Genomic DNA, 24,395 nt, shown 5'->3' on the forward strand with positions numbered 1-24,395 from the left:
TACAAAACATTGAGTTGGTCTGTTGTGTAGCAAAGCTACACATTGTTCTCCTCCAATGACCAAAGATCTCGACTTGATTCCGTCATGTCCGACAAAAGTCCGTCTCGGTGTCTTTGATTAAAGAGCACAGAGATTGCTTCCAATCAGTTCTTGGACCCCCAAATACGACGGTTTAAAACCAGTCAAAAGAAGTGGGTTGAACATTTGTCCATGAATACGTGTGCTGCACTATTGTACGTACGTATACTGCAAATCATAGAACCGAGACAACTTAGAGACATAAGACGCTAGTTGTGTCTCTCCCAAGTCACGGAAGAATGACTTAGTAAGATTTTTTCCATAAGTTAAACTCCTCTACCTTGGAGGAATATTATACCTCCTCCTCCTCCTCCTCCTTCTCCTCCTCCACTCTATTCCGTGCTAACCACTTGGTGACTGAAGTAATTTTGTTAAATGAGTCTGACTGCTGTTGTCATTACCAATGGTCGATTCGTTAGCGGTTCGGAAGAGGGGAGAGAAGTAATCCTTGAAGCACACCACCAACACCAACACCACCATCTACTTATGCCAAATCATGATCTTCGGTAATATCATGTCTGGCTAATTTTAAGTCCAAATTTAGACACATCATGCACGGGTGTGTGTAAGGCCATGTTTTGGATGTGTTGTCACGTTAGAATTGAATCATATCAAGAGAATTCAGGCATCAGGGATTTCATCTGGTTTTGAAGGGGGGGTCTTCGCTCCATGATAGGTTTTTCCATTCAAGCTTATCGAAGAGTTCTGTGATAACTGTTTTTGGGCACAGAGCCTCCTCAACTCAAGATTGTGGCACCCACACCAAAACTCATTTAGAAACTAGAATTGGCCGGAACGATGAAGAATCTGTTGAGGAAAGAGCCTCTCGACCTGAGCCAATGACCTTTGGAAAATTGGATGTTCAATCTAAATCGGGATTGGGAGAAACAATGAACAATGAATGCACTTACTCGCTGGAAGTGGTGCTTGAGCGCCGACCAAATTTTCGCACCATTTTTCACCTTTTGAGCACTGACGAATAGCACTGTACTACGCTACTTCTGAGTGGAATGGTGGGTGAGTTACGAGTTTTGGGGGCTTTGGCACTGACAGATATTATTAGTCGTCCATTGGAACAAGGGATGCCGAGGGTCACAGAGAAAGTTTCACGCTTGTTTCTCGTTGTTCAGACCAATGGCGAATTAGATGAGCACGTATTAGTGACTTTGTACTTTTTTTCTTGGTCGCACAGTGTTCACCTCGGGGGAAATGAAAGTCGGTTTCCCAGGGTCTTTGTCCTCAGATACACGAATAATCCTCTCCAATCACCACCGCCATCATCATCACCAACTCATCCCTCTGACAGTACATATGCTGTCACTCCTCACTCAATCTTGATTTGCTTATTTGGGGCACGTCACGTTGTTGTATGCACTGGGTACCAGATACCTTAGGTTAGAGTACAAGAGCAGCTCCATCCAAAGAACTACCACCAACTCACTAGCTTCATACGGATTTTCCACTGTGTACACAAACGATGGAGAAGAGCCACTGCGGACGAATCGAAGTGCTTCAGGCCGTGAATGCTGATGTTACTGGTGAGTTTTTCCGTCCTATGGACGACACCAGATCTGCACACAGTTCCACGCAACAACAGGTATCATTTTCAAAACGCCATCAACCAGCAGATTGCTCCAACAGACTAGCAGCACCCGTCAAAAAAGTGCTCTCCGAACAACACCAACAACAAGGTGGAACTGAGAGGACCCTCATCTCAGAGTGGCGGAGCACCGGGGAGGGCCCGCCAGGCCCGGAAGGCCCCTTCAGGTGCCCTGAGCAGTGGCTGGAAAGTGGGCAGTCATCTCATTCACCCTGATGAGGCCTTGCTCACCTGCCCGATTTTTTTGGATTCCGGGGTGCCCGCCGCTAAAGAGGGTAGCCAATTGCCTTGTGCGCATTGGTGGAAATGAACATATGGATGAAATGAATTGCGGTTGAATTGAAAGAACGCGTTGACTGTTGAACGTGAATGCATGTATCGCCCGTTCCATGGGCAAGAAAGGTATTCGAATGCGATACCATGGTATTCAGTACCCACCATTGACATGCATATGGTTGAAATGATTGACCAGGTTTACTGTACTTTGAACATGGGCTTGAAGTAAGTTTTAACTTGAACAGCGCAGCAAGAGTACAAAAAATCGAAAGCAAATTTTCTTCTCATGCGGCAAAGAAAATTTGTCCCAATAGCCAAGAAAAGAAATGAGTCACCTTATTAACGCCATTAAAACAAAAACAAAATCCGTCACTCTGTACATTTTCACATTCAAAGTTGTCTCTCAAAGGTTTGGTTGTTTTAGTCTCTCTTTTGCTTTCCATTGGCCAGCAATTCGCCACTTGTGGATCTACAGTAATTAGAGGTCTTTCATGAGGGAGAGGAATCTTGCCCGGTGGTGTCCAAAATAAGATAATTTCGAATTGAGCATGGGATTCTTTAAGATTCCGCAATGTTTTCTTGAGATTCTTAGGCCTTATCAGTTTGGGCATTATTATTGGATAATTAGAGAGGAATTGGAATGCAAGGTTAACCAGGTTCTTGGTTGAGAATCAAATTGATTTTCTCGCTCAGATTTCCAAACAAGTCATTTTTTTGCAATTGGTTCCTCTGGGGCTAGCTAGAGCTCAGAGACTATATACATACTACGCCAGACATTGAATGGTAACAATATTTCATTATTTGACATTATTTGGTACCTATTGCTCAACCTCTTGACACTATCGTTTATTTTGTAGTTGCAGGGCTGATGAAAAAAGAAACTGTTCGCCTTGAGAAAAATATTGGTCCTTCAGTTAGAAAATATTGATCACTAAGTTTGCTCTCATGTCCAAAATGTTTGTCCGCCCTCATTTACATTGATCACCAAAACACATGTTGACTTACCTGTCTTGACGGTTTGGTATATCGGTCGATAATATGCAACAATGTCTTAGTGTCATTTTTTAAGTGTTTAACTAGTTGTCTCATACTAAATCATCGATAAGAATGACTTTAGGCACACACATTTTAGGGCCGAAAGTCTTTCAAATTTACGGTTATCAATCAAACAATGGCAGAATTCCACATTCTACCAGGGGCCGTCGATCCATCAACTACCTCTTGTGTTCTGCATTGGTTCTTGTGAAGCAAAAGACAAACATTTGCAATTCGGTTGTGATTCTACCTAAATTTGTCCACTTGGCAGTCTGATTCTCTCTCTCTCTTGAATTGAATGAATGTACGTAGGAAGTAACCCTCGCAGTTATCTTAACTGGATGGATGAACGATCCATTTGTTGCATTTTGGTTGGCTTCAGCTTGATTGAAATCACTTTATCTATGAGAGAATAAAATCATGACAATCTGAAGTGCCCTGGTTTGGTTGAAAAAGTTATTTCCTTGAAAATTCAGCACAGTTGTTTTTTTACTATACGGAAATTTGCCTATTCTCTTGAAAGCAAGCTCATTTCGTTTGACAATGAAACAACCCAATGCCTTTCCCAAGAAATGTAGTACAAGTAGTAAAAAGAAACATATATTTACATTCATTTGGATGCCTGTTCATCATGTGAATAATTTTGCACAAATTCGATTGATTCCGAAGTTCCCCCTCAACCTTAATAAATGCCGCGCAACGCTCCTGCTTAAAACCGCACAACCTCGCAAAGCCATCGAAGACGTGCTTTATGTCGATTGCTATTACCAAAACCTTTCAGGGGGCCTTACTACGTAATTTATTTTCCCCTAACAAAAGTTAAAGGTGGGGTAAAATTTAAAACCAGTACCATATTCCATAACATCTACTTCCAATATGGAATTAACCGTAAAAGATTGCACCATGATAACAAAATATATCTTTCAAGGAGAGAGTTTCTACGTGGTCATCTTTGATGTTTATGTCAGCAATGAGAAATGGGAAATAAGTTCTAATTTTGCCGCATATTTGAGCCATTGATGGCAACGCAATGTATTTACTCAAACGACAAGAAAATATCCCAGAGCCACACTTCTCAAACTTATAGTAAAACAGCAACAGGTTTCTGAACTATCCCATACGGCCAGATATTGGATTAAATATGTAAAATCCATGTTTGCAATCTCCCCCACCTCCGCTCAAAAAATGAAGTAAAGCAATGCCAGCCAAGGAGCAACCAAAGGGATCGTTACATCAACTATATTTTAATATTAGTACCTATGTGTTATAACATTGGAAAAGGACAGTTAGAGGTTATTAAAAATACATGTTATGAACGGAAAAATACAAGAACATGCAATCAAGATGGAATTCATCACAATAATTTTTGACAAATATGACTGAGTTATTTGTTGGGTTCTACGCATTAGTAGACATTCTTCATACTCTAAGAGGCTTAGTTTAAAATCCCTTCCTTAGCCGTTTTGTTCAATGTCAGGTTCCTCATTTTCCGTTGAAACACATAAAGGCCCAAACATCCCAACAAGGTTAAGGCCACGCCAAAACCCAACCAGATGGCAAATATTGACGTGGAAATTAGACCCTCGCCTTGCGGAACGCCAATTTCTTGGGAACGCACGGTCGCATAACCAAGAGTCCATGAAACCTGACTTCCTTCAATTTGATCCACGAATTTGAGATTGCCAAAATTATCCTCGTTAAAACTGAGCCCATCTGTCAGCACTTTAAAAATGTACGACACTTCAAAACAATCTGTCTTTGAGCACGTGTCACAGCTTTGAGGGTCTTGGCACACCGCTTTGATTTTGTTCATGACTGTATCGTAATCCGACGATTCTTCAAGATTTAATGGCGATCTGAAGTTGTAGTAGAATGATGAAATCCCATAAAAAATATCGTTTGGCATCAAAAACTCCATTGGGTTGAGGCAATCCTGTCCAAATATTTCCTGGCATGTGGTGAAGTTGGTAAAAGGTTCCAAGATTTGGTCGCACTTCATCTCGTCGTAAGAATCATCGAAGTGGAACTCAAAATCATCGGGCATCGAGTCGAGCCAGTTCAAAAATTCTGGATCAAGTATGTGTGTGCAATTGTTGGCAAAAATATCAGATTTTTCGGTGGGAAAATCCGACAACCACGTATCCTTGAGTTGGTTGAAATGTTTATTTACGCATGGGTTTGGAATGAGGGAATCAGTCAAGTTATCAGTGCCCTGAAAAGCTTGAAAGATAGCCGAAGCCATAAATCGACCCATAGCCTCTTTCAAACCGTAACAACTTGACTTTGAAGACCAGATCGTAAAGTTTTGGTTGAAAGCACCTAAAGCCTCTGTTTGATCACAACCATCCACACAATTAAAAGCCACTTCCAGAGATCCACCGCCCATATCCAATGCACCAGCTGTTTCAATTTGTTCATTTCCAGACAATCCCTTGGGAGAGCCAAGAATGGTCCCGGACAAAACGTTCACGGACAACCAACTGAAGAGACTTTCGTCCGATCCTGACAGGATTTCCACATCGCCCACTTCAAAACGACTGTTCTTGATTACACGTTCAATCACCTCCAGGATCTCATCTACCTGTTCTGGCTCTGATTCTTGTAGTATTCTCATTCCAGCCGTGGCTCCGACGTAGATAGGAATGTCACTTGAAGTTGAATCCCAATCTTTCATGTCGTTGATTAAATCCTGCATAAAAGTGGTCAAATTACCAGGGTCCCCGGCAAATGACGTCACAGGCGTGTCCAAATAGATCTCTTCCATTTCCTGTACCAAACCAGTGCCGCTAATCAGATCTGAACTCCAATGGTATAACAAGGCCGAGGTGTGACTTGAACCCGCGTCTATAACAACTGCTTCCACAATCTTAGGGGTGTGCTTGACCGAGAAGAGAGTGATTGTGAGAATCACACTCAGTATGCCTACAATCAAGGCCACAATCACGCCTGCCCATCTCTGTTTGGTCACGGTTCGGCTTCGAAGATTCAAGTGCATTCCATGGCTACAATTGAAAAAAAGATATTTGTGATGAAGGTCCAGAGGCCAAAGATGGGAATGCATTGTTTGGGAGCGATCATAAAGTCTCATAAGATAAAAAGAATGTTTTCAACACTAATCTTGACATAAAACGGGCATGTATGATTCATGTATTCAAGAATTTGGAACGGCATTTAAGTCTAATCTATGGTAATGAAAATACTCCCAATTAATAAAGCCCACATGCCCGAAAGAGAATGAATGCTCTCTTTATGGAAACAATAAGGAATTTTGCCAATGTTGTGATGCAATTCCTTCACATTTTTGTTTACAAGTGCTGTTTTTAAAAGCCTTACCGAAAGTACTCATGGGCTTGATCCTCGCCTGCCGTTTCAACCCCGGTATCCGTGACCAAGAACATCCTTGGGTCAAAGTCGAGAAAGAGAACCAAACACACACGGCCGATGATATCCGAAACAGAGTCGTCATTGTCATATGGCACTGTCACCGATTGGTCAAAGGTCCCAGATCCGGACACTCGATTGATGATTTGTACCTCTCTCATCCTTGAACAAAAACGGGTTACGGCCTTGGAAGTCGGAATAACTTAATGTGGAAAGTAGTAACCAGCACTTGTTGCTGTGATACTAACAGAAAAAGCAAAGAACACATTTGAACACTAATCTCGAGCCCATATTTAAGATAGATCCATCGCCACTGTACGTCACGTCCAGGCAGATGCAAAAGCCTAAATATTGAATCTCAAAGATAAGAACTAAATTAATATGCGTGCGGTATCACTTTTGACCCATGGCATTGAGTAATGCCAAAATGATAACAGCACATTCCGATGCCTTAGACCTTTGCATGTAAATGACTCGGGCACAAGATATGTCTATGCCTATACTCTTTCTTATACATTGTGTTTTCGAGTGGCAGCAACAATAAACAATAAACATACATACTGTGGGTCCAAAAGGATCGATAAAGACAACTATGCATTTCTGTCATATGGATAGTTGGAACCCATTTGAGAAAATCATGCCTTTAACCATTTGACAGCATTTGATCAAATCACAAAACTACTGCACATTGGAGTTAATCAAACCAACGTACACATAATTAAACCTGCAATAACTCGACTTTAAAGTTGTAGAAAGGCCTCATACAATAGGGACTGCTTCAAAAGATATGAAATGAAACAACCGATAAAGTGAATCTAATGATGATTTGTGCACCAAGCATAACCCGACACGTTTAGAAAGAAATAAGCTGGAACCTGGATGCTACAGGGATTGTTATCAAGATTATTCAAGTGACAAGAATGTGTGTTTTTTAAGATTTGACGGCGAATAAACGTCTCAAGATGTGCCGTAAATTTCGCTTTAATGTGACTGTTCAACAGTCATCCTCAGCATCTTTCTTTCCATTAAATGTCTAGTTCCATTCCGCAACTATAACTCAATACCTGTTGTATGAATAACTGTCCTTATTCAACCAGCTCTCTAGCTTTTATATCTTCCCCACAATCTTAATTGGTTCCTGAAAATTAAATAGCTTTTATCACTTTACTTTAAATCGCAAGTTATTGGAGACACAGTGAGGTGTTCCGATTACTTTAAAACGCCTTGTAACTGATTGAACAATAATGTTACAAATTTCATAAACAGTTGTTATGGATGATATTTCATGTCGAAAACATGAACCTAATTAGAGTCGACGCTTCTTCAAAAACAAGTCATTATGGATCACTTACACTCTGTCAGCGACTATATCTCATCCTTCTAGTTCCCTTGCACACTTGCAAATTGAAGTCATTACAAATGACGCTTCATCTCGATCAGAGAGTCTTTGGAACACCATAGAACTCACTTTTCTATCCTGCAGCGGTAGATTTGAATGCCCTGACGGTCACGTTGCCAACAATCGATCCTTCAATTGATCTCCCGTTTCTTTGTCGAAGGGAGCGCTAGTGGTACATGTTCATGTCTGTGAGCCCTTTCAACCCTTCCTTAGCGAGCTTGTGGCAGGCTTCTCTCTCATTTACCATGTAATGTCCACTAATCAGGTGATCCTCTTCCTCCTTTCCCTTTTTTCTCCTCTCTTCTCGCTCTTCTGCTCGTTCGTTTACGTTCGAACGATGGAACCACTTTGGAACATTTCTTCTTAACCTCTGTCATGAGAATCTGATCCCACAGGGTGACTCAAAATTGTGGTTGTTTGAACAAGCCTCCGCGTGTTTGAGTCCCAAATGAGCCTAATAAATGATACGCATTAAGAATTGGAACAAGTTTTGGAACAAAGTGTGGTGGTTTAAATTTGTTTCAAGTTGTACTATGTTGACACGTATCATTGCTAAAGAAAGTATTCGCAAGGGATTGTTCATCCACCTGTAAGCCTGGAGTGTCATGCTGCACAATGATCGATGACACTACCAACGTCTTCTTTGGACCTGATCCAGATGACTTGATCCCATGTCGCATCCCATGAAAGATCTTCGATCATCATTCTTCTATGGTCCCACCAAGTACTTTTAGGAACCATCCCTGTCACAGCCTTTTTCCATGGCATTGTCGGATATGGTCTCGGGTTGACGTTCTCATGGAACATGATCCTTTTGCTGCGCACTTTTTACAGTGTCAAGCGAAGGGGAGTATATTGTTTCGTTCTCAGGTAGGAACTAACATGATAAGAAGAGTATTAATTGCTCAGCTTTTTGTTCCCTCCACGCTTGTCGGAGGATCCAGTTATTGTAGGCCAAATGGAACCACTCCACTCCAAACCAAAGCAGTCCCAACAACAACCCACTTTGGTGGGACAAGTCAACAAAGTAGCCTCTAGCAATTTTTAATGGTTGTTGTGGAACGAGATGGTGGCTGGGTGGCATTTTCGAGCCACTTTTATGTGAGGAGATTGGTTTTCCCCTGCTCAGCCCACCAGTTTCTATCCACTGAAAAAGAAGATGGAGAATAAAGGCAGTTCCGATAAATTTGATTTAGCCAGAGGTCAATAAGAGAACAGCTGATGGAGATGATATGATTGGAGGGTCTCGATCAAGATTTCCCCAGGGAAATTCCTCCCTGATGAGAGTTAGACCGAAAGAAAGGGTGACAGTGCTAGAAAGGGTAATTATTTTGTGAGGGAAAGGACAACCTTCCATTTTATGGATCCATTTCGGAATTGATTATCTTTGAAAGCTGATGGCCGTTTGCAATGATTATTTATCGTGAGGAAACAAAGGTACGAAAAATGCTATAAGAAAAAGTATTTATTGGTCCTTGTTTTGCCCTTGGCTCATCAAATGTTATTGCGAGTTCGAAGTTTCGTAGTGAAGGGTCAAAATTGTTCCACAAGATTTATCCCAAATTGGAACATTCACCCACGTACCTTAACGTTCAATGCCATTTCGAAAGGAGTAGTCCTTAACCCGAGTGAAGGAGCAGAGAAAGGCGAGTGGAGAGATGGCGTTCGACCAAAAGGGGTCGCCCTCTCGTCACCCGCGAACTCTGCACTTTGAACAGCGTTTGGGCGAGGGAAAAGCCGTTCGAGAGAGAGTTCCAACGGGGAAAACCATCGGGCTGAACGAAAGAGTTGAAAGTATCGCTGGGATTTATGGCGGTTCTTGAAAAGTTCTTGGATATCGTTAGTCAATCCCCGTTTTTCAAGGGTGTCTTGTGTTCAGGTCTGACCGACAGAAGAAAACATCTTATCCGGTGGAATATGTTTTGGTGTCGTATTGAAATGGGGATTCTAGTCGTGTTCCTCCTCTTAGGAAGCGTCACCGCCAGATTGACTGATTCGAACCAAGTGCCAAGAAAAGGTAAGAAGACAATTTAAAGAGCGACTAAAGTGTGCGTAGTCATTAGATGTGACGAATTTTTCACCTTCAAAACGGTCGGTCCTTAAAGAGACCTGCCATGGAACGATGTGGGGCAATGCGTTTTCCAGTGCCACGAAGTCACGGTTAGTGAAAGCCCTTGACGAACATGCAAAATTCAAGCTGCTCCAAGAGTTTTGAGAACAAGACGCAAATTTCCCATAATTATAGTTTTCCAGAAAGTTGGTGGCCCCACCTTGGCCTGGCCGCCGTTCGGGTTCGCCTTTGTTGTGCTGACTGGATGTTTGTTGCTTCCATGAGGTCGCTATTTAAGGAACTTTTCCCCCTAGATTCGTGACTCTTTTATTGCTTATGTTCCTTTTGGAAAAGAACGAGTATCCTATAGCTCTCCAACTGCTGCTAAAGCCACGGACGCCGCTATATTTTGCATAAATGAACTGCTGTTGGAATGCATTCGCATTTGATTATCCCACTGGCTTCGCCATGCAAGACATTCCCCTAGATTACCATCGTGACCATCATCCCAGAATGTCCTGCACTCCTTGTGCAATTAATTACCACATGACAAAATCGTGCCTATAATATGGCTAAGTCAAGACAAGCTTGTTGGACGGCGGGGGGTTTTACTCTTACGGTACAGTTGAGCTCGCTTATCCTGCCATGTCCAAATAAAATGTAAAATGATAATAAGCGCAAATTGGACCCAAGCACTTCATATGTGTTGAACTAGTCTGTTTCAGAGAACACATTTATGAGCAAACACAAGATTTGGAAGTACATCCATCATGTCCGTTAAACTAAATCATGGAATAAAGAAACTCAAACCAAAGTATAAATACAAGATGTTTTTTTAAGGTGCTTATCTATGCTTCCCCATAAAAAAACAAATTTCAAGTTTTTCTACTTTTCCTTTACAAGCGGATGATTGAACATGCCAATGAAGGTTAATCTTATTTTTATCTTTGCTTGACTAGAATGGGTTAAAAGTAACCGATTGTTCGTCCCATTTCAACATATTGTATCATAGTTTTAAAACCAACACTAAGGCTTTTCTTTTCGTATTATGAGGCTAAATTTATGGTGGTCAGGCTATAGATGTGCAAGAATGACTGACCAGAAAGAAGTCAGTTCTATGGACGCAATCTGTTTTTCTATGGTCGCACACTTTGCAATGAAATTGATCGCTGTAAGCAGTTGAGGTATCTTCAGTAGATCGAAATACAGAAAACCGAAGACACGTATGGAGGCATCCTTGACGATCCCAGCAGAGCTTTGTCTTGGCTGCCAGTGAGAGGAATGGCGTTTAATTTCTCATCACATCCAACTGGACCTCACTTTCTCAAACCAGAACACAAAAGTTTAATCTTAAGTGCAACTCCATTCAAGCCCAGAGAGTGACATGTCTCTTATCACTTGAGACATCATCTCAATCAGAATGTAGATGATGATCTATATTTTGACCGACCAAGACCTCTGGAATGATCCAGCATGAGTTTCAATCAGGACTGGAATCACACTCCTACACCAAATTATTATTCCTCGTAAGTAACAACCATCGACGAAGTAGAGCTTTGGGAGATGTTCAAATTGATATGAATGGCTTCAATTTTCGTAAGCCTCCTCCTCTTCAGTCTCATTTGTGAAGGTGAACTAGAGCAACTGAACACAACGACATCAATATCTTCCTCTAGAAATGTGGCTACTGCGACAACATTTAATGTTCATTGGCAGTGGGGCACTATTTTCCGGTAATGAGCAACAACACTGCTTTGCTTCTCAGTTTTGGCATTTCACACCTGGACTCACAAGCCGTCAATGGCAAAGCTCTAATAAAGTGAGTAGTATATGCTGTACAGCAAAGTGACGGCTTCGTTGCTTGAAGGAGATCCTTCATGATGACTGATCATGAGGCTCATTCGCTTCATCATCGTTGTCTGATCTCCAGTTGGATTCAATTGTTGATTGAAGTGAGAAGTGTGCTCGCTTCCATTTGCACTTGCTCATTGGCCAAGTGCTGGTATCAATTCTCGATGTGAAGTCTGCATAATCGTTGAGGAACTAAATGAGAAAGGGAACGGAAACTTGTTTCCATTCTTTGGGTCTGAAGTTATTTCGAATCGAAGGTGGTACATTATGCTATCATTGTTCTGTTCAGTTGCTCTGAGAACCCCATTGTGCGCAGCCCAAGTGTGCCACAGAGTTCAAGATGGAGCACTTGTTTGAGGTCCGCGAGCTGAAGTTCACCGACCCTACGAATTCATCATCTGTGATAACCATGTCCTTCCCGGTAGCCAACAAGACCTTTCTTCAAGCCATTCAAAGTGCCAATGAACAACTCTACACTGGGATTGCCCTCATCTTCCTCTCCATTGGTAAGCCAATATTCCGGTTGGAGCTCTCCAGGGCAGCAAGCTTGCGTCTGATGTCGTCGTAATAGCCTCTTTGTTTCAGGGCTGCTGTCCTTAAGTTTCATCCTCATGTACATGTGGCTCTTGAATCGACGCAAGAAAACCGAGCATATTCAAATCATTGAGGAACAACAGATGGCCAATCATGGACCATTTCCTCGTCGGATTGACCACCAAAAGTTTGTCGACACACCGCCACCCTATTATAATGACTCGCTAAATCACGCGTACAATCCATAGCGGTGGCCAGATGAATGGATGTGGATGTGATTTTGGAATATATTGCGTCTGGTGGTGGGGGAAATCCTAAGAAAACATGTGACTGGCGAATTGAAATGTGATTTAGCAACTGTGATATACTCTGCAATAAAGTATCAAGGACACTTTGACCATTGAATGAACATGAACTCGTCTGGTTTTTTAAGACGGTTGAAAGGACAAGGATGTACCAAAAAGGTCCAGGGCTTCGAAAGAGACAAATGTTTGAAAGTCAAGACACGTGATGTTTCGTGATGGTTCCACAATAAACATTAAAAAACCTTACCGATGTCTTTTGCTTTTTGATTATTTGATCGGAAGGATTGAAGACCCTACAACGTTTTTGGAAACGACAGGAGATAAAAGGTGAAACCAGGAGTTTCATTTCATTGAACCTATTATTTGTTTATCATGTATCGGATTATAGACAAACGTCTTAAGTGACAGTTGCCACTTGACAATCGGCTCCATTAGCCGTCAAGTCAAGTCAAATAAATGTATTGTTATTCACTCAGCTGTGTCTAGCTAGCAGATCTCATAACATCTTGAGGTGTTAATACTTCATCTTAGATGAAGCACTCTTATCTTTTCTTACAATTTCGTAAGAACTTCTCTACACAATTCCCCGTCTTGGGGAACATGGAACTTATTTACACTGATCTAATGACAAATTATTTCAATAATTATTTAGAAACGATAGCTTAACCACCATGAAGTGGATCAAATTGAACTTGGAACGGCTCTCAAATCCATAACTTCTTTTAGTAATCGCATTATCATTCCTTATCTCTTCAACTGCAAATTATCAGCGACATTTTTTAAATTATGTTTTCCTTGAATTTGGCCCTTGTCAAAAGGATTTGGAACTTGCAAAGAAATAGCTAATAAGTGGATCTTTAAAGTGTTTTATTCTTTCCTGATCTTACGTAAAAAGGAGAAGAATCTCAAGGAATAATGTACTATTTTCATTTTTTGCATTGAATTCCATAACCAATCCTAATGTTAGTAACACAAGGTGACAAAATTGCACTCAGGCAACACGAAAAAAAATCTTTACATAGGAAATACAATTTGTAAGCGGTACGAAAAATATTTAATATGCCAATAAATTCATCCCAATAGAAATCACAGCACGAGATCTCAGTTGAATTGACCACACAATTCAGACATTGGTGACTAAGTTTTTTCATCCTTGATGCCGATGTAGTTGGTTACATATGTGTTTTTGCATTGTTCCAGGGACACCCAGCTTCATTCAACCTATCGAAAATGCTTCAGCCGTGATTGGCCGAGACGCAATGCTGAACTGTTTCATCGACAATGCTCAAGGTTTTAAGGTAAGCTTTCTGGACAGGCCAACTACATCCAATAAATAATTACACACCACCGTCTTCTACATGTACTAAACCTTTGTGCTAATGCAGATCGCTTGGATCCGAGTGGACACGCAAACCATTCTTACCATGAACGAGAACGTGATCTCTCGTAATCATCGTTTCTACATCGACCACAACAAACTGGATCGCCAATGGAGTCTTTCAATTCGCGAAGTCAAGCCCAGCGACCAAGGGTGGTACATGTGTCAAATCAACACCGATCCCATGATGAGCACCACCGGATACTTGGAAGTTTTAGGTACATCCGCTATTTATTCGTTTTTCTTGCTTTTTATCAAAGGAGGGTGGTGTGCCATCTGTCTGACTTTAACATATTCTCATAGAGCCTCCTCAGCTGATCGAATCTGGGATCAGTCCAGATTTAGAGGTTCGCGAAGGTGATCGCGCTATATTACGTTGCCAAGCGGAAGGAAATCCAGCCCCCAACATTACATGGATGAGGGAGGATAAACGGCGGATATCGGGCGGACAAAGACGTGAGTATTTCCCAACGGATCATACACATTGCCTTTCGATTTGGTGATGATACACTCGTTCGAAGAACGTTTGGCCGTTGAGTTGGACATGAAGTTTACTTTCAATGAAAAAGTGAGTCGCGTTCCCCCTCATGGAACACTTCGTTGTGATAAAGACCTTTTGGCAATCGGCTGTGGACACATGGTAGACGCATTCGTATTCATGGCGAACCACGGCTTTAGCCGTATTGGCATTATCTCCATCCATGGAATAGGTACATTCCTCATTTTCGCCCACCACCATGTCATGGGTAGGGAACAAGAACGAACCTGTCAAGGCCCAGGCAATAAGGTTATGGAACGAGCTGGAAATCAGGTTTAATTGATGAGTCATCTCACCTTCGTCGTTGCTCATTTGAAGGGTATTCCTAGGGTTTGATAGTCCCATGGAGAGGGTCCGTTCAAAATTAGCAGGTCGTAAAGTCCTCCGTTCCAAGCTCGGTCCATAACAGGGTAACTTTGGAACCAACTTCATTCGCGATGAGAGCACCAACGAGACGACGGTGGAACCAACGACCACAGAAAACGAGGGTGAGGGAGAAGAGAAGGAAAGAAAACGAGCACTTAATATCGAATAACCAACGAGGACCTGAGTGACCCATTAACATTCATGAGAAAGGGAGATCGTACACTTGTAATATCAATACGGGAATACTAGGGAACATTTCTGAAGTGCCAGCATCCTGAGCAAATGTGGAAGAGCTTGCAAAATGAAGCTTTTGTTATTGCGACAGCTTTGAAACCGAGAGATAAAGAACTAATGGAGATCATGTTGATTAAAAATTTTCAATAGTATTTACAAGGGTAATTTAGTCGGTTTTGGGGTTCCAAAGTCAATTTAGGAGGAACAAAAGGAAGTCAGAGGGTTGCTCTTTACCTTATAGAGAGGAGGTTCCTCTTCCTTGTTCCACGTGCTTTCCTCCACAATAGGAAGCCTCAAATCAGCACTTTGCATCCAAACGACCCAATCTTGACCTTTCGGCGAAGATGGAATAGGCCAAATCGTTGGCCAGAATCCTTTGACAAGGAGGGTGAAAGAAAAAAAAATGATTCGGCTTTTTATAACCTTTAAACTGTAGGGTCATATCATGGGGATCACCTGTCGAGAACGAAATTGACAGCGAATGACCAGGATTGACGGTGTATCCGATGGCGTCCAACTGAATCTCGATGGAAAACCTGGAATGCAGTGGCTTTAGCAGCCTTAGGTTAAGATTAAGGATGTTCGTTTGCCCTTACGTTTGGTCTTCGTGAATAAGATGGGTCAGATTTTTTACGCCATACGATAATAGTCGAGATTTACCATCCGGAAACACATCACAAAGACGGGCCACCAGACAACCCTTAAAGCCTAGGAAAACACAATTGGGACCTTTTCAGCGTCCAACCAGTGAAAAATACTATGTACTTGGATACCTTTGGACACGTAGCCTTCAATATGGACCTTAGGGAACCCAAACATGGGTAGCTGACGGTCCAAATGTTTCGTGGTCCACGTTGCGTCCCTAGCATTAGCGAAAGATTGATTTCCTGCTAAATCGGGTGCGCCAAACGAAAGCCATTCCCCACACCAAAGGCCACTTGATCCATTGAAGGACAGCCGCCTCTTTGAGAAACAAAAACGAGGGTTTTCTTCGGAACTGGTCCTTCAAGGGGGAAAACAGGAATGTTGTGATCAGGCGTAATTACATTCCAAACTTGCCAATCGAAGAAACAACGGTTCAAAGATCGGTTTATAAGATCTCGATACGTTTACGCAAACTAAAACGACACTTTTGTCGTGGGATAAAAACAAGGCAGGAAATGTTTAAGGCAAGCTGCCTATTCTATGCGACCATCAATTTCAAAGTGGTTATGGAACCAAACTGAAGTCTGCTCAAAGAAAGGGCAACAAGAGCTCATCTGACCTTTTAAAAAGCTCCCCATTTTCGCCACATTGAAATGTTACGACATCGACTGGACGAGTATTGTTAGCCTGTCGCCATTTTCCAGGCCATGATTCCACGCTAGGCCCAGGTGGAAGATCGCCTTGGCATTGGTACCAAATCATTTTTTTTACTTCATCCTGCCTCTTAATTTTTTCGCCCTTCAAATGGTGGTTCCAAAACTCGAGGCATTCCATCATGAGCCCAACCTTAAAAAAAAATTGTTCGATAAGATGTCTTGAAGTGGCAATTGCCGAGTGTAGATTTGTGATTTTACCTGAGGTCCAGGCAAAGCCACATCGGGCCAATCATGAGACCAAGGACCAATGATGGCCCGACAATTGGGTACTTGATCAACCATCCGGAAGACAGCGTTGGTGTAACCGTCATGCCAGCCTCCAATGGCGAGAACCGGTATCTGTATCCTGGAGTAGTCTTGATCAATGGAGCCGTGTTTCCAATAAGAATCTTGTACCTACAGTAGATGAATGGACACATCTTTGAAGCCATACTAGGCGTATAGTAGTGGTAGCTATTCATTGCCTTACTACAATAGTAAATGTACCCCTTAAAGTTTTGACGTAAATATTCAAACAAGTTTTGGCAATTTTCTGCCTCATAAAACCATCAGAGGCATCTTTGGTTTTATTGCTTTATGGAATTCTAGCCCACATAAAAACTTACATAATCATATTTTTTGACAGCATGTTTGACTATCATCAGGAGCATTTTTAGCGACATATTCACTTCAAAGACTGTATATACAACAGGCAACATTATCGATTTGAGCTTTTCCTGAACATTTTGTTGAAATTGATGAAGCACTGCTTCTTTGATTTTCGTGAATTTTTTTTGTGATTTTTTAACAAAGTGCACTTTCGAAGGTTCTCAAACAAATTTTCAAAAGCAGGCATTTTCGGAGAATTTTGAGTAAAGTTATGTAAGGTTTTGAGCTGAGTATCAATATATCATATCATGATTTCTAAGCAAGTGGTTTATCAATGTGCTACAAATTTTCATTTATTAGGTTTTAGAGATGTTTTCAGGCACATAAGCTTTTTCATGTGGGCTACGATTCAATAAAGCAAAAAAACGACCAAACTTGTTCCTGATGATTTTACGAGACAGAAAAATGCCAAGGTTTCTGCTTGGAAACTTGATGGGGCTTTTTGGCCACCGTGTTACCATTCTCTCGTTTATTTGGCAAGTGTTTCAGTTCAAATTTGGTACTATGCACACTGCATATGATTTCAAGCACTTTTTACCTGGTGACTGAGCCATTGCTCTATCCAAGAACTTGACGCCAATTCCATCTTGGTTTTCCACTGGGACTTCCAATCATTACAGAATTTTGGATGTGGGGGTCGGCAATTCCATGTGAACATAACAGCAGCCCAAGAGAGCATCCCATTTCCAATCACACATCCTCCTTTGTAATGGATGTCGTCCGTGAACCGATTATCTACGTGTATGTCCAAAGACCTGGATCAAACTAGGACGTGGAAACGAGCCTTGATCTATTACCGGTCGAGTACAAGGAAATAACGGCCTTAATGCCAGAAGGCTGGTTGTGGGCCACTTGCAAACCATTGAAACCACCCCAAGACTTCCCGTACATGCCCACTTTACCATTGGACCATTCTTGTTCCACAATCCAATCTACGAGGGATAGAAATAGTTGTGAATGCAACCTTAAACAGAATCATCTCCAAGAAAGGTGAACTTCAAGGTCTTACCTATTAGCTCACAAGCGTCTTGTTGCTCTTGGGACAAATACTCATCAAAATAGAGGCCTGTGGAGTCACCAGAGCCTCTCATATCTGCCCGAATCACCACGTACCCATGACTGGCTAACCAAGGGTGTCGCATGTGGTCACGCTGAATGGTATAACTACTTTTGCCATATGGAATGTATTCCAAAACTGTTGGAAACGCCTTGAATGATCCCATCCATCAATATCTTTTTTTCATGTACTAGCTGTATTTGCCACAGATGATTTACCTTGATTTGACGGCACTCTTTTTTCCAATCTGGTTCACAATACACTTCAATTGGATCATGTTCAAAAGTTGGCCCACCAGGACGATCCAAAATAGGGAACCAGGCCTTGAGTGCCAATGTGGTTCCGTCTTTGAGAACTAATTCATGGTGAACAATCACACTGACCCCATTGGGTCCAAAACCACGGCCACTTAGTTCTGATCTCGAATACATGTTTGGGGTATTTTGGTTTTATCTTGGTCCAATCTGGAGAAATATCAAATTCCTTAGGACCCACACTGGCCAAACCAAGTTTACCACATAGGTAGCTCAAGTTTGAGTTAATAAGGAAACTGTGTTGGTATTCCAACTCCGAAAGCTGGCCTGAAAACCGAGACAAATGGGGTTCAAAAATCATATAGGATTACAAAGCTTCTTAGCGAGTTGTTTTCATCCACGAGACACCTTCCGCTACGGTCTAAACATTCTGAATTAAAGAAGTAATATGATAAACACATGAAAGGCCGAGTCAAAAATTCTTGGACTCATCAATTGTAGCTGAATTGCTATAAATAGAATAGCTCTTCCTATCACGTCCTCTCTGCAAGAGGTCTGCCAACCGAGTGTAACCACAACGGCAAAGTTGATAAGCCTGGTCCCCAGTTCTGTAGAAAAGTGCGAGAGTTCGTTGAGCGAGGAGTGTGTTGTTCATCTCGGCGAGATTCATCTGGCCCTTCTCTTTCTCTCCCACTTGTCCCAAGGGAGGTCGAGTCAATCTATTCCTAGCACCCAGCTCAGTACTGCTGTACTAGATGTGCACGGATAGAGGAGAGGCGATGATGATGACAAAAACAATAATACTTCCAATAGACAATGACCACAAGATTAGATCTTTGGCAAATTATTTCCCCTGGCTAATGCTACTAATGCTAACATCATGCTGACGAATTGAGTTTTTTCAAGTAATAAAAGTACGTTGTCTAGTAAGCCGTTCCATGAGTGAAGTTCGTTAGCATTGGCGATATCCAACGTGGGATAGACGAACCCCTTGCTTCGACCCTTTAGAAGTAGTCGAGACCAATCCACGAGTACATTGGCCAAATGACAAATGATCAAGTAGTAAATGATGCCAAGACGAGTTCCACACCATTTCTCAAAGACTCTCGTTCTCACATACGCACAAATGAGAAATGCTCCGCACAACAGATTGCTTAGACATGGGACAAGGAATTGGCATCGTTTTTGAACTCCGTCCACTTCGACAGTGATGATATTTGGGGGATGAAAGTGGATATATATATACTAGTAAATGGTTACGATTAGGATCTGATCGGAGAAAACGTGTATTTCCGTGGAACAAGTCGAGTGTTCCAATACAATCATCTTCAAGACAACATCCGTTGGAAAGTTGCATGTTGGTGTAGAGGTTGGAAAATCTTCGAATCGCGTGAAGAACATCATCAACCCTTGAGATCACTTTCATCCACCCAGGGAAGACCTAAACAACCCAGAGACGACGATGATGATGATAGTAATGGTGGTGGCTGTGGTACTCGCAGTGGTAGTACTACTATTGGTGGTGAGACTGGTGGTTTCTCTCCATCCGTTTCCATACACCAACGATATTTTCTAGCGAAAAAAAACTTGCATGAACCTCAGTCTATCCTTCGGGATCCAGTACTAAATGTTGCAACGGCTTTGATAGGGTCCCTATCAAATGCTTTCCTAAAAGGAGTGTATGGATTACCCTTTAATTGAAATAAGTTGACAAAGAGTGACGTCAAAACTTCGAGACGTTTTACAATTAATGCTTTGAATTTCATTCTTAAATTCTCAACACAAGATGGAGGTAGAGGTCATGCATTCAGGGTGACAAAGTTGAACTTAAATCTTCATTCAAAACTCTTTCGCAAATAACGTGTATTGAACTAGGGCTCAACGAGGTTCCAGTACAACTCGTTTGCCTCCATCTAGTGTTTAGTAGCTGAAATTGTAAAAAAAACATTTGCAGGGCTTTAAGAAAATAAAAAAATATGATAAGTATTTTCTTGGCAAAGTCTTGTCAATTCATAATAAAATTTAATGTTTCAGATTTATTCCCATATGTTTATATTAAAGCCCAAGGTTAACATCCTTCCAAAACAAGGTTGAAACTTGCAAGCACGCTTTTACCATTCACTGACAAGGATACGACAAAACCAAGAGAAATGGACTTTCTTCTTCATCCCGATTTTTGATACATGGCCTAAAGTCACAAAAATTGCAACATCACAAACTCTGTTCTAGATGGAGCGACCTTGCGCTTCAAGCGTGTTTCGCGAGGCGATATGGGAGCTTACTTATGCATGGCGGCCAACGGCATTCCACCTATTGTGAGTCGACGCATTCATCTGGACGTCTTGTGTAAGGACAGGAAATATCCAATCATTTTTGGCTTCCATTACTGAAGCTTTCTTTATCTTCAATGTTCATTCATACGTTACAGATTCACCAGTGATCCACATCAACCTACAAGTGGTGCGTGCATCAGTGGGCGATAAGATCTCGTTGAATTGCTCGATTACTGGAAACCCCACTCCATCTCTTTATTGGGAGGTCAATGGAAAGCCTCTGGCAACAGGTATCACGAAGAAAATGGAAATAATACTACAAATGTGTTCACTAAGTTTTCCTGTGCAAGCTTGCATCACAGTCCCATTGTTTTGTTACATCTTTCCCTTTGCCATCTCCTATCAGAACTAGATAGTAAAAGTACAGGGTGCGTAATAAAAATCTATCCTTTAAGACAATTAGTAACCGAAATTGTAGTTACTCAATTTTCAATCTTAAAGTTGAGCATAAAAGATTTTTGTACTCGGCTCTTATGAAAACATATCAATGAGCATGACAGACCATCAAACTGGCTGACGGACAATCTTCCTTTGGGATAAATACAACAAGGAGATGAAAAGCAAATTCCCATGTATGATGTTGCATTCTGCAGTAGTTTATTTTGTCATTAAGAGTAAATTCGAGATGTTTGAAAAAATTAGTTTGCACCAAACCATCGATTGTTCACGTTTGCTAGTCCTGTTCATTCCCCTACGTTCACTTTCAAACCACTATATTTGCACCCCAACATCAAGACAGTATTTTTCCTACCTCTAGCTAATCATCGATTCACTTGAACTTTTTTCGTAATAACGTAACATCTGATAAAATGAGGCTCATACGAAATTTTGCAATTTTTCTCGAGATCTCTATCAACTATCTTTGAAGCAAGGTGGACCATTTGAAAGCTTTTTAGAACACGTAAAGGTGTGCCCGCCATTGTTTCCCTTGATTTTCGCAGGAGTATAATGTGATATCATCAACTCATATTAGAAGTTTGAATAGACCATGCGGAAGACTTGCATTCGTATGGCAACTAACCAATCTTCATTGCAGCTTCTCTGTGAGCTACATTGAACGTGACCTTGTGAAAGGATCCCTTTAGCAGGGCATTAGCTGGCAATTGGCGAAACCAGAGCCCAATTTTTTTAAACGAAAAAATTTAGTCTTAGGACCGAAGTTAGTATGAATTCATAGAATTTGGTTTTTCAAATGCAAGCTCCAGGACGGGGCTGCAATAGAACTTGGGCTTCTTTCTCATCCGAGATGTCCATTTCTCCATCTACTCGCTTACTAGGGGTGATTGTTTACGAGTCATACGAAAGTCAGTGATAAGAGCACACATCTAGGAGGATGTTCCATCAATACTCAATTGGACCGCCATGCCTTTGACACAAAGTCCATAAAATATTAGGCGTCAGTGGAGCATCTGAAAATTACACCTTTAAACTGGATGTCATCATTTACAACCTCGATTGATCTCGTTCAAAATGTCGTTTTCTTCCTTAACGGATGTAACGATTTTGAAGAAATGAATTTTCTTGGTCTTGAAATGTGCAAATTTGAAAACAAGATGATGAAAATTGTACTTGTTGACCAATTTTACCATTCACGATATTTTTAATTCAGCGTCAGTGCTATAACACGAATCTCAAAGTTCCGTCTCTTACCAATCATTGCAGATTCTCCCAACCACTTCCTTCGTAAATTCAGGCGCCAAAATGGGATATTTTCGAATCTTCAGGTACTTTTGACCGTCGAGAGTGATCGCATCGTCACTTATCAATGTTGTGGCAACAATTCCGAGGGCAAAGCAGCGGATGAAGTCGATATCCATGTTATTGGTGAGAATCTTGTCTCTATTTGTTGCTCTATCAGTAATACTAATACTGCTAAGACCGTTACTTTTGTTTTCTAGAGCGCATTAGCTACGGGGAGGCTCCGAAAGTGGTCGAAAGCGAAGATCCCCCAGAAGAAACCGCTTTCATTCAAGGCAATCCTTGGGAATTTCAGGATGGTATGACAGCGTAACATGCGGTTTTTCTTAACTTTTACATTAAATGGTCCACTGATTATTTTCTTTCCTTTTTTTTCAGAACAAATCCCACATATTCAATCCGGGAAATATCAAGAATATCAGAGTGAGTCTTCGCCAGGGTTGCCAACAAATTTTCATGACAATGAGCCCAAGCCAGATCGAGATTGGCTATTCACCAAGACATCCGCTTCGACCAATCTAGTAACATTGAGCACGACCTGTCTCCTGGCCATGAGTTCTCTGGCGCTTTTCACTTAACAGACTAGTTGAGGCCTAAATATTAGCTTACTACTTACTTTTTGTTGGTTGACACAGTTTTTAGATCCGATGTTCATTATTGCCCCTTTCAACCACGTGTATGTCACCCTGGTTTATATCCCGATTGCAAATGCCAGATTGTCAGATTCAAATAAAGCAACACAACACCTTTGAAGAATATTTTGACCTAATCTTTCTCTTCAGATTATGTTGTTCAGAGAAGCCAGGTTGGGGAAAAACACGTGTCACCTTTATTTTTCCTTTGGTCAGTCGTTGATCTACAATTGAAGAAATCTTTGACAAGGTGCTGAACACAGAAGCTTCGAACAAAGGCATAATTCAGCATGCATTTCTATTTGAACGAAGAAGTAGATTATAAGTGATACAATTTACACAAGACTAGGGCGAAATAAAAGCTTTCTATCAATGAAAAAGGTTTGAATTGGTCTCCAAATACAACATGCGGTAGGTCCTATACTGTAACTCAGCGACAGTTCCTGTGTTAAAAGAAATGTCCCTAATGCAGCGTCTTTGCTTAGTCATAAAGCACTGAAAGTTATGGACGTATTTCGATGACCAAGACTAGTCATCAGGGCTGCACCATTAGTCTTAATCTTGTCATGTTTCAGGTTCGTCCGGTCCAAAGCTTTCTTGAAGCTCAAGAATGCCTGGCGGCACTGATATCTTGACTAGCAAATCGGACCAAAGTTTCGACAGACAACCTAAAGGTATTTGCGGCTGAATTAGCTTTTTGTTATTACTAGTCGTGGTCGAGGTACGTCCATAGTTTTCAGTGGTCTATGGCTAAGTACATAATACAAAATGAAAAAATTTGATTGTAATTCCACCAACAAATACAAGAGATGGTGTTGTCAACCTCTTTAAATTTTTGATATAAGATTTTTGGAAATGATCAACTCGTAGCAACGCAAAAAAAGAAATCAGCCAAAAGCTGGCCTTTTTCCGATCTTCCACCATATCGCTAAAGTATTTGGCATTATCCGCACATCATCTGATCTCTATAAAATATTTCAATTAATGAAGAGGGTGGAAATGAATTAAAGGTCACTTTTGGTGCCTTCTGCGAATCTTTTCCCCGCACGCAAAGATTTGCCTCGTCATTTTGAGCGTCAAGTTTTCATTAAAATGGACTTTTAAGCTGAATAGTACCATGTCATGAATGGTAGTCTAAGATAGCCGTTTGAAACGGCCCATGACACGAATTTTGCCCCGGGCGGTAAGAAGATAATGAAATCACCAAAACCTTCAAAATAAAACTTGTTGCAACCTGGTAACCAGAAGGGGATTGGTAGTGCTCCAATGTTGGACGCCTGAAGGCTGACTCTAAACATATCAGATTTCAGCCCTCAGCCAGGTCTGCGCTATAGAGATTTACCATTCCTTCATGACAAAAAATCTCCACTTTCAATTGGTTTGATGT

General features: G+C 41.3%; 5 protein-coding genes across 5 annotated transcripts in view; 2 read left to right on the forward strand and 3 right to left on the reverse strand.

Moving 5' to 3' along the window:
* The window catches only part of LOC131879631 (serine/arginine repetitive matrix protein 1-like), a 16,261-nt gene extending 14,347 nt beyond the window's left edge, over positions 1 to 1,914 (reverse strand). Inside the window, exon 1 of the mRNA XM_059225990.1 lies at positions 990 to 1,914. Within this exon, the coding sequence (XP_059081973.1) occupies positions 990 to 1,033 (44 nt within the window). The 5' untranslated portion in view covers positions 1,034 to 1,914. The remainder of the gene's footprint in view (positions 1 to 989) is intronic.
* A 2,299-nt stretch (positions 1,915 to 4,213) lies between these two features.
* Positions 4,214 to 6,803, reverse strand: LOC131879425 (ectonucleoside triphosphate diphosphohydrolase 1-like). The gene is made up of 2 exons (XM_059225742.1): positions 6,323 to 6,803; positions 4,214 to 5,991 (listed from the first exon to the last, which is right to left on the reverse strand). Exons 1-2 carry the CDS (start codon positions 6,529 to 6,531, stop codon positions 4,425 to 4,427), a joined length of 1,776 nt encoding a protein of 591 aa, XP_059081725.1. The 5' UTR covers positions 6,532 to 6,803; the 3' UTR covers positions 4,214 to 4,424.
* Positions 6,804 to 9,608: 2,805 nt separating this feature from the next.
* LOC131879005 (lachesin-like) lies at positions 9,609 to 23,128 on the forward strand. Its single transcript, XM_059225194.1, has 9 exons — positions 9,609 to 9,786; positions 13,710 to 13,807; positions 13,895 to 14,105; positions 14,191 to 14,343; positions 20,575 to 20,691; positions 20,774 to 20,908; positions 22,341 to 22,502; positions 22,577 to 22,675; positions 22,755 to 23,128. The coding sequence occupies exons 1-9, from the start codon at positions 9,687 to 9,689 to the stop codon at positions 22,952 to 22,954; spliced, it is 1,275 nt and encodes a 424-aa protein (XP_059081177.1). The 5' UTR covers positions 9,609 to 9,686; the 3' UTR covers positions 22,955 to 23,128.
* LOC131879006 (uncharacterized) lies at positions 11,735 to 12,595 on the forward strand. The gene is made up of 2 exons (XM_059225195.1): positions 11,735 to 12,176; positions 12,256 to 12,595. Exons 1-2 carry the CDS (start codon positions 12,011 to 12,013, stop codon positions 12,450 to 12,452), a joined length of 363 nt encoding a protein of 120 aa, XP_059081178.1. The 5' UTR covers positions 11,735 to 12,010; the 3' UTR covers positions 12,453 to 12,595.
* On the reverse strand, positions 14,335 to 18,647 carry LOC131879004 (uncharacterized). The gene is made up of 12 exons (XM_059225193.1): positions 18,310 to 18,647; positions 18,044 to 18,242; positions 17,832 to 17,966; positions 17,573 to 17,769; positions 16,585 to 16,782; positions 16,290 to 16,516; positions 15,799 to 16,028; positions 15,622 to 15,733; positions 15,482 to 15,561; positions 15,260 to 15,399; positions 14,722 to 14,851; positions 14,335 to 14,652 (listed from the first exon to the last, which is right to left on the reverse strand). The coding sequence occupies exons 1-12, from the start codon at positions 18,520 to 18,522 to the stop codon at positions 14,363 to 14,365; spliced, it is 2,151 nt and encodes a 716-aa protein (XP_059081176.1). The 5' UTR covers positions 18,523 to 18,647; the 3' UTR covers positions 14,335 to 14,362.
* Positions 23,129 to 24,395: the final 1,267 nt, after the last annotated feature.

Source organism: Tigriopus californicus, chromosome 4, assembly GCF_007210705.1.
Source record: "Tigriopus californicus strain San Diego chromosome 4, Tcal_SD_v2.1, whole genome shotgun sequence".
Classification (NCBI taxonomy): Eukaryota; Metazoa; Arthropoda; class Copepoda; order Harpacticoida; family Harpacticidae; genus Tigriopus; species Tigriopus californicus.

Bases quoted from the DNA above. Each gene is read 5' to 3' on its own strand.
- LOC131879425 (XM_059225742.1), bottom strand. From the start codon at position 6,531: ATGAGAGAGGTACAAATCATCAATCGAGTGTCCGGATCTGGGACCTTT. The intron at 5,992-6,322 runs GTAAGGCTTTTA...TTTCAATTGTAG, and splicing joins CAAGCCCATGAGTACTTTCG to CCATGGAATGCACTTGAATC.
- LOC131879005 (XM_059225194.1), top strand. From the start codon at position 9,687: ATGTTTTGGTGTCGTATTGAAATGGGGATTCTAGTCGTGTTCCTCCTC. The intron at 14,106-14,190 runs GTACATCCGCTA...ATATTCTCATAG, and splicing joins CGGATACTTGGAAGTTTTAG to AGCCTCCTCAGCTGATCGAA. The intron at 14,344-20,574 runs GTGAGTATTTCC...ACTCTGTTCTAG, and splicing joins GATATCGGGCGGACAAAGAC to ATGGAGCGACCTTGCGCTTC.
- LOC131879006 (XM_059225195.1), top strand. From the start codon at position 12,011: ATGGAGCACTTGTTTGAGGTCCGCGAGCTGAAGTTCACCGACCCTACG. The intron at 12,177-12,255 runs GTAAGCCAATAT...TCTTTGTTTCAG, and splicing joins CCTCATCTTCCTCTCCATTG to GGCTGCTGTCCTTAAGTTTC.
- LOC131879004 (XM_059225193.1), bottom strand. From the start codon at position 18,522: ATGTATTCGAGATCAGAACTAAGTGGCCGTGGTTTTGGACCCAATGGG. The intron at 17,967-18,043 runs GTAAGACCTTGA...TATCCCTCGTAG, and splicing joins AGACGCTTGTGAGCTAATAG to ATTGGATTGTGGAACAAGAA. The intron at 16,029-16,289 runs GTCAGATGAGCT...TCCCCCTTGAAG, and splicing joins AATGGGGAGCTTTTTAAAAG to GACCAGTTCCGAAGAAAACC.